At 50.2% G+C, this 10,350-nt stretch overlaps 1 protein-coding gene across 1 annotated transcript in view; it reads left to right on the top strand.

Moving 5' to 3' along the window:
* Window positions 1–10,018, top strand: part of ADAM28 (ADAM metallopeptidase domain 28) — a 25,874-nt gene extending 15,856 nt beyond the window's left edge. Inside the window, exons 13-24 of the mRNA XM_017827273.1 lie at window positions 332–476; window positions 969–1,164; window positions 3,239–3,341; window positions 3,836–3,995; window positions 4,557–4,637; window positions 5,133–5,211; window positions 6,249–6,339; window positions 6,693–6,792; window positions 7,061–7,126; window positions 7,342–7,416; window positions 7,858–7,914; window positions 8,020–10,018. Of these exons, the coding sequence (XP_017682762.1) occupies window positions 332–476; window positions 969–1,164; window positions 3,239–3,341; window positions 3,836–3,995; window positions 4,557–4,637; window positions 5,133–5,211; window positions 6,249–6,339; window positions 6,693–6,792; window positions 7,061–7,126; window positions 7,342–7,416; window positions 7,858–7,914; window positions 8,020–8,052 (1,186 nt within the window). The 3' untranslated portion in view covers window positions 8,053–10,018. The remainder of the gene's footprint in view (window positions 1–331; window positions 477–968; window positions 1,165–3,238; window positions 3,342–3,835; window positions 3,996–4,556; window positions 4,638–5,132; window positions 5,212–6,248; window positions 6,340–6,692; window positions 6,793–7,060; window positions 7,127–7,341; window positions 7,417–7,857; window positions 7,915–8,019) is intronic.
* Window positions 10,019–10,350: the final 332 nt, after the last annotated feature.

Here is a 10,350-nt window from a genome sequence, read left to right as displayed (position 1 = left end):
AGAGAGGGTGCTCAGACATTGGAATGGGCTGCTCAGGGAAGGGGGGGATTCTCCATCCCTGGAGATTTTTAAGCTGAGACTGGATGTGGCATCAGTGCCATGGGCTGGGAACCACGGCGGGGTTGGATCAAGGGTTGGACTGGATGATCTCAGAGATCCCTTCCAACCCAGCTGATTCTATCATTCTATGATTCTATAATTCTCCGATTCTCTGATTCTCTGATCAGCAGCCCCGCTCTGTGCCCTCCCCACGCTCCCTCCCAGGGCTGGGATGGCTCCTTGGGAAGCGCTTTCCAAGGAGCCAAGTGCAGGTCCCAGCCCCCCGTGCCAGCCCGGGGCAGGGGGTGGTGGCAGGTCCCAGAGCTCTGGTTGTTGTTCTGTCCCAGGAGTGCACCAACGACTGCTGTGACCCCGAGACCTGCAAGCTGACCTCGGGCTCTGTCTGTGCCCACGGGGAGTGCTGTGAGAACTGCCAGGTGAGCCCCCTCCCCAGCCAGCCTTTCCTGGAGAGAGCAGGGACAGCTTTCCATAGGACTTCACTTGTACTTACTGGGATCATGGGATATCCTGAGCTGGAAGGGGCTCACAAGGATCAGAGTCCAACTCCTGACCCTGCACAGACACCCCAACAATCCCACCTTGTCCCTGAGAGCGTTGTCCAAACCCTCTTGGAGCTCTGGCAGCTTTGGGGGGCTGTGCCCACTGCCCTGGGGAGCCTGGGCAGTGCCCAACCAGCCTCTGGGAGAAGAACCTTCTCCTGGGATCCAACTGGACCCTGCCCTGGCACAGCTCCAGCCCTTCCCTGGGTGCTGCCCCTGTTCCAGTGCCCACCCACCCTGGGGGTGATGCTGCTCCTCACACAGCCAGGATGAGATTTTTCTGCCCTAATTCCAGCTCTGGCCGAGTGTGATTTCCAGCCCTGTGGAGGGGCCCTGTGCTAAGGCTGGCTTTGCTCTCCCCTCCCTCAGTTTAAGAAGTCAGGAGCAGTTTGCAGGGCAGTGAAGGACGACTGTGACCTGGCCGAGATGTGCTCCGGGAACTCTGCCAGCTGCCCCACGGATCGATTCCGGGTCAACGGGCACCCCTGCAACTTCGGAGAGGGGTATTGTTACATGGGCAAGTGCCCCAGCAGGGACAGCCAGTGCAAGGCTGCCTTTGGACCACGTGAGTAACACCAGAACTGCAGTCTGGGTGTCTTGGGTGAAGGAGAGAGAGAGAGGGAAAGAGGGAAAGAGAAAGAGGAAAAGAGGGAAGGAGAAAGGGAGAAGGAAAGAGGGAAAGAGAGGAAGAGAGAAAAAGAGAGAGAAAGAGAGAAAGAGAAAGGGAGAAAGAGAAAGGGAGAAGGAAAGAGAGGAAGAGAGGAAAAGAGAGAGAAAGAGAAAGAGAGAAAGAGAAAGAAAGAAAGGGAAAAGAGAGAAAGAAAGAGAGAGGGAAAGGGAGAAAGAGAGAGGGAAAGGGAGAAAGAGAGAGAAAGAGAGAAGGAAAGAGGGAAAGAGGGAAAGAGAGGAAGAGAGGAAAAGAGAGAGAAAGAGAAAGAGAGAAAGAGTGAAGGAAAAAGAGAGAGAAAGAGAGATGGAAAGAGAAAGAAAGAAAGAAAGAGAAGGAAAAAAGAAAGAGAGAAGGAAAGAGAGAAAGAAAGAGAGAAAAAGAGAGAAAGAGAGGGGGAAGCTGTGCCTACAAATCCTCAAGGACCTGTTGTAAAGCAGGAATAGCACATCCATAAAAATAAACTCTAGTCTCTAGCACATAATCATCATATTTCATATAACTGTTATTTTTTGATTTGATACAGTTATTATTTCTATATTTCACACAATCATTGTTTCCCCGTCTCGCACTGCAAGCGATGGTGACTCACGAGCCAAAGCTCGGAGCACCCAGTGCAGTGTTTCCAGAGAAATGGGAAGTGGGGAGGGGATTCCTCTTTCACACAATGATTTTGAGAGAACTGGAATGGAGCTGGGGAAGTATTTCTGGCTATACAGGAAGAGGAAATGTCTGTCTGTCAAATTAACATCCAAATTTGGTGTCTTTAGGCTGCTGACAGCAGGAATTCGTAGAACCACAGAATTGTTTGGAAAGGACCTTAAAGATCATCTCATTCCCTCCCCTGCCATGGGCAGGGACAGCTTCCACTAGCCTGGGTTGGAACAACCTGGCCTTGGACACTTCCAGGGATCCAGGGGCAGCCACAGCTTCTCTGGGAATTCCATCCCAGCCCCTCCCCACCCTCCCAGGGAAGAGTTTCTTCCCAATATCTAATTCCAACTGCTCTCTCTCAGTTTAAAACCATTCCCCCTTTTCCTGTCCCTCCATCCCTTGTCCCCAGTCCCTCTCCAGCTCTCCTGGAGCCCCTTTAGGCACTGGAAGGGTCTCTCAGGAAGAGAGGAAGAGAGGGAAAGAGAGAGAAAGAGGGAAAGAGGGAAAGAGAAAGGGACAGAGAGAGAGAGGGAGAGAAAGGGAGATGGAAAGAGGGAAAGAGGAAGAGAGGAAAAGAGAGAGAAAGAAAGACAGAAAGAGAGAGAAAGAGAGAAAGAGAGGAAGAGAGAAAGAGAGAAAGAGAGAAAGAGGGAAAGGGAGAAAGAGAGAAAGAGAGAAAGAGAAAGAGGGAAAGAGGGAAAGGGAGAAAGAAAGAGGGAAAGAGGGAAAGGGAGAAAGAAAGAGGGAAAGAGGGAAAGGGAGAAAGAGAAAGAAANAGAGAGAGAGGGAGAGAAAGGGAGATGGAAAGAGGGAAAGAGAAAGGGAGAAAGAGAGAGAGGGAGAGAAAGGGAGATGGAAAGAGGGAAAGAGAGGAAGAGAGGAAAAGAGAGAAAGAAAGAAAGAGAAAAAGAGAGAGAAAGAGAGAAAGAGGGAAAGGGAGAAAGAGAGAAAGAAAGAGAAAGAGAAAGAGGGAAAGAGGGAAAGGGAAAAAGAAAGAGGGAAAGGGAGAAAGAGAGAGAAAGAGGGAAAGAGGGAAAGGGAGAAAGAGAGAGAAAGGGAGATGGAAAGAGGGAAAGAGAGGAAGAGAGGAAAAGAGAGAGAAAGAGAAAGAGAGAGAGAAAGAGAAGGAAAGAGAGAAAGAAAGAGAGACCCTTCTCTTTCTCTGGAGCCTTCCCTTCTCCAGGCTGAAGTGCCGGAGACTCATTCAGCAAGTTAAGCGGGCAAGGCCATTTCCTGAGCAGGTGAAGGAGATGGAACATCCTCGGTTCTGCCAGGCAGAGCTCCCAGACTCATTCCAGGGCCTTTTCCTGTCTCCCAGAGGCGACGGACGGTCCCGCCTCCTGTTACCGCCTGAACGAGCGGGGCGCGTACTACGGGTACTGCAGGAAGGAGCAGGGCACCCACCTCCCCTGCAAGGCAAAGTAAGCACCGAGCTCCGCAGCTTGGGATTCGGGAAGAAAAACAATTCCTGCTCCAATGAAGAGGCAGAATCCAGGCCCACCCTGTTTTAGGTGTCCCCGTGTCCCCCCCCCTGTTCAGTCTGGGTGCTGTGGGAAAGCCAGTTCTGAGAGAATGAGTTGGAGATCCCGATCAAATGTGGGCAGAGGGGTGGGCAGACCTGCTGGAGAGGATGAGTGTGTGTGTGCACCAAACTGCAGGGAAGGGATCTTGGGGTAGGGAAGGGATTTTCTGATCTGACCCTCAGAATATTAAGGAATATCACCTAAACACTCAGTTCTGCACATCACCCCCCGATAAGCTCCAGAGGAATTAAAAACCCATCACCTGCTCAAACCCAAGTTCCCTCCTGCAGCTGTTTCCTTGGAATTCAAGCTGGAGGAGGGACCAGCTCAGGGGGTGGAGGGGGGTTTGCTGTGCCATGGCCTTGTTTTACCAGCTCTTGTTCTCCTTGCAGAGACACACTGTGTGGGAAGCTGTTCTGCTCCGGAGGGAGGGAGATGCCCCGGGAGGGGAGCCTGGTGACTGTTAATTCCTGCAAAGCAAGTTTTCCTAAAAATGGAGATGATGAGGACCCGGGGATGATTCTCGATGGAACCAAGTGCGGGAATGGGATGGTTAGTAGGGAATAATTTTTCTCCATGTTTTTTCCTCCTCTTTCAGTCTTAGCTCAGTCTCAAGGATAATTTTAAACAGGCAAGGCTGAGCTGACACCAGACTTCTGCTGGTTTTCCCTACATCTACCCCAAACCAGTAGCAAAGCAAACAGGAACTTCCATGATTCCAAACTCCTTTGCCTTGGCTGCTGTCCCTTTATTTTTTTCCTGTCACAAACAGGAAAGACCCCTTTGTACAAAAGTTTTATATAGAAGATCATAAATGTTATTACTACATTTAGTGATTCCCACCATGGATGTGCCAGGAATCTCTAAGTGCTATTCCCAATTTTCTTCTTGGAAGGGGAGGGATGTCTGTACATCTCTGTCACTCCCCTTTGCTGTAAAACACCCAAAGCTCAGAAGAAAAATTATCCCCAAATATCAACCCCCTAAGGTGGGTTTAGGTGATTTGCAGAACTGTTCCCACGTCTCCTCGTGCCCTTCATCCCTCCACATGATCATATTCCAGCTCTGCACCTTCTGGAAGGTCTGAATCCCTCTGGGAACCTTTCATTTCAGGTGTGCAGCAACGGAGAGTGTGTCTATACTGAGGAGGCCTTTAGATCAACCAACTGCTCTGCCAAGTGTTCTGGACACGCTGTAAGATCTGAGATTTGATGCCATTCACTTTAAAATGATGCATATCAGCTGCAGACCTTATTGCTGAGGGTATTTAAGTCACTGGGATGGGAGCTGGTAAAAACTGGGGAGGCAGAAGCTTCTTATATTTTTATGAAAGCAAATCTAAACTGAGACAAAATCAATATTTTACCAAGGAGACCACAAGAGGTGGACACAGACTCTGTGTCTGGCCCTGCCCCTGAGCCACAGCACCACAGCTCTTCTCCTTTAGGTCATTTTGGGGTTGGGAAGACAATGTGTGACCATTCAGAGACCTAGAGATGTGTGGGTTAACCCTGCCTTGCACTGCAGCTCTCACCTGCACACCAGCAGAGCCCCAGGGCTCTTTAACCCCCAAAACTGCTCCTCTCCGAGCCAAATTTTAAACTGAGAGCTTCAACAAACTCACCAGAGCCACCCAGGGACATCCCAATCCACTCCCATTCCCAAGCTGAAGGTCTTTGTGCTCCCCAGGTGTGTGACCACGAGCTGCAGTGCCAGTGTGAGGAAGGATGGGGACCACCCACCTGTGACAGCTCCTCAGCCTTCACCAGTAAGTGCTGCACGGCCACACCTTGGGAGCTGCCAGTGAACTCCAGGGAGACAGCCCAGCACTGGGGGCCGGGCTGGTTCATGGAATTGTGGAGGCTGGAAAAGCCCTCTAAGGTCGTGGAGTCCAACCAGCCACCAGCAGCACCCCCATGGTCACCACTAATGGTGAACACAAAAAACACACCACGTGTTTTTTGAACACTTCCAAGGGTGGGGACTCCACTGTTCCCCTGGGCAGCCTTAACACCCCTTTCACTGGAGAAATTTCCCCTCATATCCAACCTAAACTCTCATTTCTTTGCAAATATTGCATATCAGGGTAGGTGATTTCTGAGTATCTTGAAGCCCCTGCTGCTTGCAGGAATGAGCAGAGCAAGGACTTTTCTTTCTGAGCTGACAAGAGGGGAGCAGCTTCTCCCCTCTCCATGCTGGGATAAGGAGCTCACTGTCACCTCAGAGTGGAGCCAAGATCCCACAGGCTTTGCTGTGAGGGAGGTGGACAAGTTCCTTTATCATCTGCAGGCAGCTGGTCTTTAACTGATCTACCTCTGAAGGAAAAGACTTTGTGGATAGATTTCCATCTGTCTGGGAACAAAACCAACCAGCCTTTATTTTATTTATGATATAAATGTGTTTGTCCTCTCCCCACACTCCCCAGAGCACCCTCAGCTCTGAACATCAGGGTTTGGTTGAAGGACAGTTGTGAAGGAAACCTCACTTGAATGCAATTTTGGGTAACACCTTTTGGAGGCAGAGGAGTGACAGCCAAAGGGTCTTTGAGGCTGGATGGAAAGGACAGGGATTGTTCAGGGTTTGCTTAGCCCTGCACAGGCTTCAAATCTGGCAAAACCATCTCCATCTGTGGCAGGAGAAGAAGCCACAAAGTGAGGACAAACGGGGTCCAGACCTTGGGGAAAAAAATTCCCTTGCCTGTGGTGGTGATGGGAGACTTCTGAAGAACAGTGGATCTCTTGGATCTCTGTCCAAGCTCCAGGATTCTGGGGTGTTTAAGGAGTGTCTGTTGTCTCTCCCTGGCAGGCATTGCCATCGTGGTTGGGGTGCTGGCTGTCCTGGCTGTCACAGCCACTGCAGCAGTGCTGCTCATCCGCTTCCGAGTGGCCAAGGAGAGGTAAATCCTTCCCCACTGACTGAAAAAAAAACCCCAAACCAAAGCCATGGAATACCTGGATGGGTTTAACTTCCAGTTTTCAAAGGGGGTGGGGGGAATCAGAAACCAAAAAGCCAAGGAACTCCTTGAGCTTTTCTGAGCTGCTTCAGAATTCTCATATTTGGGAGAGGAGTGAAGATTTGAAATGCAAGATTAATCAAATTATTCAAGATTAATCCTTAATAAATACAATAAAAAAGCAGGGCCGTGGCTATAACACACCACTGGGATTAAGGCAGGCATTCAACTGCGAGTATATTTACTTCAGTAAATAAAGAAAGGTAAGATTTACCTCCATATGAAATATTTTACAGCCACCAGAACAGGAGTGGACCTGGAGCCACCAACCAAGTGTTTGTGGATCAAGAGGAGAGGTGCAGAGAACCCCCAGGCCTGGCAGTGCCTGCCCAGAAGGTGAGGGCAGAGGGTGCCGGGCCAGCTGGGTCTGTCTGGGACTGTCCCAGCCACCAAAACCCACCAGCCAAAGTGGGCTCCTCTTCCTCCGGGGCCCAAAATGCTTCTCCAGGGCTGAGAGGGCAGTGCTGGGAATGTCAGCGTGGGTTGGGAGTGGGGAAAGCACGTGGGGCTGAGTCCCTGAGTGACCTGGGTGACAGGAAAGGGACACAGGGAGACAACACACGAGACAAGGGCTCCATCCCACGGGACTGTTCCCTGTTTGCAGGTGGATGGGAAGAAACTCCTGCTCCCTGTGCCTCCACCTCAGGAGAACAAACCCAAGCTCCAGAGTGTAAGTCCTGCCAGGGAATGTCCCTGCTTCCCTGCTGGCTTTGGGGAAGACATCCCTCCCAAACCTGCTCCCAAAGGCTGGGCAATCCCTGAGCTCCAGCCCAGGGATTTCTCAGGGCCAGGCAGCACTTCCTGCATCAACCACATTCCCGTGGGACCACGGGCATGCACAGTGTGTGTAGAGAGCCAATATGTTTTCTGTTCTGTTTTTTCCAGCCTGCCTTGAGGCCTAAAGGTCCCCCACCTCCTGTTCCTTCCACCAAAGCAGCCTCATCTCACCCAGAGAAGTTTGTAAGTACAGCCCTGCACTTCTCCCACATTTCCTCTGAGTAGCAAAAGATTATCAGATGCCAAACAGTATTTTTAGTTTCTGACCATGATTTAATATAAAAATTAAAACTCACAGCCATTCAAACCACAGATTCTTTAAGTAAAGAGTCACCTGTTTTGCCACATAATCCTAAACTGCACAAGATACTCTTGGATACTCAAGGAATCCTCTCAGCCATCACATGTCCCCCTCAGCAGCAAAAGCACAGCCCAGTGGCTTCTGAAAGGGATCTGCCCCCCTTGTCTGGTGGTAATTTGGCACGTGGAGAGATTAATCCACTTCCCCTGCAGCATTTCCACTGGGAAATCTGGTAAATCCATGAGGACACCCGAGGTCTGGGGAGGTTCTGCAGCTGCTCAGGCAGGAAAACCCAGTGACATTTAAACTGCATTTTGTTCCAGGCACCAGAGAGGAAACCTCCTCATCTCCCAGTCCCCAAAGGCAAACCTCCAGCACAGGTAACCCGAGTTCCAGTGGGAACAGCAGTTCCTTTGGGATGTAATTCCTTGAAACAGCCCCGGGCACCCTCTGAGGTGTGATTTAACTCCTTCTTTTCCACCCAGGCTTTAAAACCCCCAATGAATCCCCGAGTCTGAAGTTTCTGACACGGGGCTGGATGGAGACGTTTTCAGGGACAATTTGCTTGCCCCTCCATTCCTCCACTTTTGGCAAAGGCATCCAGGATCATCTTCCTCTTCTCCTTCCAACAAGAACAACGGACTGGTGGCTGCTTGGGAAGAAAAGGGTTGCACTCTGAGCAGTGAGGAACATTCTGGTGATGACACAGAGCTTCTGCCCAAGAGGAAACGAAGCAGAGTCACTCTTTGCACTGAGGTGTAGACTGGGAGTAAGTCCCCAAAGCTGCTGAACACATCCCAGCTCCTGGGCCAGCACCCAAGGAGTGGCTGCACCCAAACTGCTCCTCTGGGCACAGACCCCAGGGGGTGAGGGAATGTGAACTGTTACCTTGGTTTGGCTCCATTTTGGGATCTCTGCCAGCCCCTCTCCCTCCTCCACAACGCACCAGACCTTCTTCACACGTCATCCTAAACTGCACAAGACACTCCTCATCTGTGCCAAGGAATCCTCTCAGCCCTCACATGTCCCTGTCAGCAGCAAAAGCACATGGAGTTCAAAGCAACAGGGATTTGGGGAGTAAATCAGTGCAAAGGAAGAACAAATCTGAAGAACAAATTTGCTCCTCCCGGTGTCTGGGATGGTCCCTGCACTGCAGAAGTGTGAGTTCTGGAGAAAGACAAACCCTCCCTGCCCTTTGGGGAGGAGTTGGTGCCCTCGGGGTCTGAACTAGGCGTGACCTGCGTGAGGTGACACACTGGAAACGGGTCTGGAATGATCCTTTGGGATGGGATTCTCTCAGTAACCCTTACATTCCCTGTTAAACAAGATCCCCGTGGTGAGGAGGGAGCGCTGGAGAGACTCAGGAGCTCCAAGTGCTGCTCCAAGCGCTGCAGAGCTCCGGCTGTGCCAGTTCATGGAGCTCCAGCTGCTCCACTGCCCTGGGACAGGGACACCCAGCAAAGCAGCCCCACCAAACCCCTCCTTCAGTCCTTTCCCTGGCCCCTCAGCTCCACGACCATCCAAGGATTCCTCCCTTCCAGGACACCCCCACCCTCCCTTTGGTGCTCCTGTCTCCGCGAGCTCCCCCCGGGGGGTTGTTGTGGGGTCACTCCTGGGAACCAGGGGTCGTTTTTGTGGGATGAGTTTTCCCACTCTGCTTCATTCCCGAGGGTCCCTCATCCCCCCTGCCCTGTTGGCATCACTCTGGGCACGTTGCCCAGCTGGGCTGGCTCTGTTGGCACTGGTGTTAATGGTGCTGGGAGCTGCTGTTGCCTCTGGCACTGGGAGCACTGGGAGCATCCCCGTGCTCGGCATCCAGGGTGGGAAGGTCAAGCTCCCACAAGTTGTTTTTTCAAGAGCAAAAATTCTACCAGGGGAGAAGAAGAAAAAAAAAAAAGAGAGAGAGATAAAAAATAAGGAAAAATAAAAGTGGGAGAAAGGAACTTGCTCTGGATTCAAAGTACTCAAGATTTTATGGAGTTTCCAGTGAGAACTGGGTTTAGGTTTGGAGCAGGATCAGAGTCAGAACATGGATCCAGCTGATGACACTGTGACTCAGGAAGGTTGTTTCCAGCCCTTGGGCACAGTGGCTTCTCTGGAGAAGCCAAATTCCCAAATTTCTGCTGTTTCCAGTGACCCTCCCTGAGCTCTCACACTTCAGACCCACCCTCCCTGATCCAGAATTCCAGATAAAACTCCAGTTTCTCCTCTTGGGCTGGGCTTTGTCTGAGGTTCCCAACCCCTGCAGAACACGGGTGTGCTGGAATTCCAGTCTGGTTTGAGGAGGGAGGGGGGATTTTGGATTAGGATAAACGTTACTGGAAGAGCAGAGCTTTCTTCTGCTTTGGATTATTGCTGCTTTATTTGAGTCAGGCACGGATTTGAACCCATATCTGTGTTTGACTGCGGTGTAAAGACTCAGAACTTATTTTTTATGAGCTGTAATTAATGTATATACAAAGATTTCTGTATTAAAGTGTTCTCTCTAAAGGGGAGTCTCTAAAAAGTCGCTGTATTTTTTAAAAACCAGCATTTGCACATGAAAAATCGTGTAAAGTGGGACCATTTATAACAATGCCAAACCCCTAAAATTCCCAGTTTTAACCAAAAAGGAGTATTCACAGGTGTAGTCAAAACTGCCAAGTTAGCCAGTTAATTTAAATTATAATTTAATTGAATTATATAAATTTAAACTATAAGTTAATTAAATCATAATTTAAATTAGAATGAGCATATATTTAAAATTATAAAGAGAATTTAAACGGTAAGATATTCCATCCCAACTTTTCTGCCACCTTAAAATCTACTTCTTCCCC

Source organism: Lepidothrix coronata, unplaced genomic scaffold, assembly GCF_001604755.1.
Source record: "Lepidothrix coronata isolate B3197 unplaced genomic scaffold, Lepidothrix_coronata-1.0 Scaffold137, whole genome shotgun sequence".
In the NCBI taxonomy this organism is placed as follows: Eukaryota; Metazoa; Chordata; class Aves; order Passeriformes; family Pipridae; genus Lepidothrix; species Lepidothrix coronata.
This window is presented reverse-complemented; position numbering and strand designations above follow the sequence as displayed.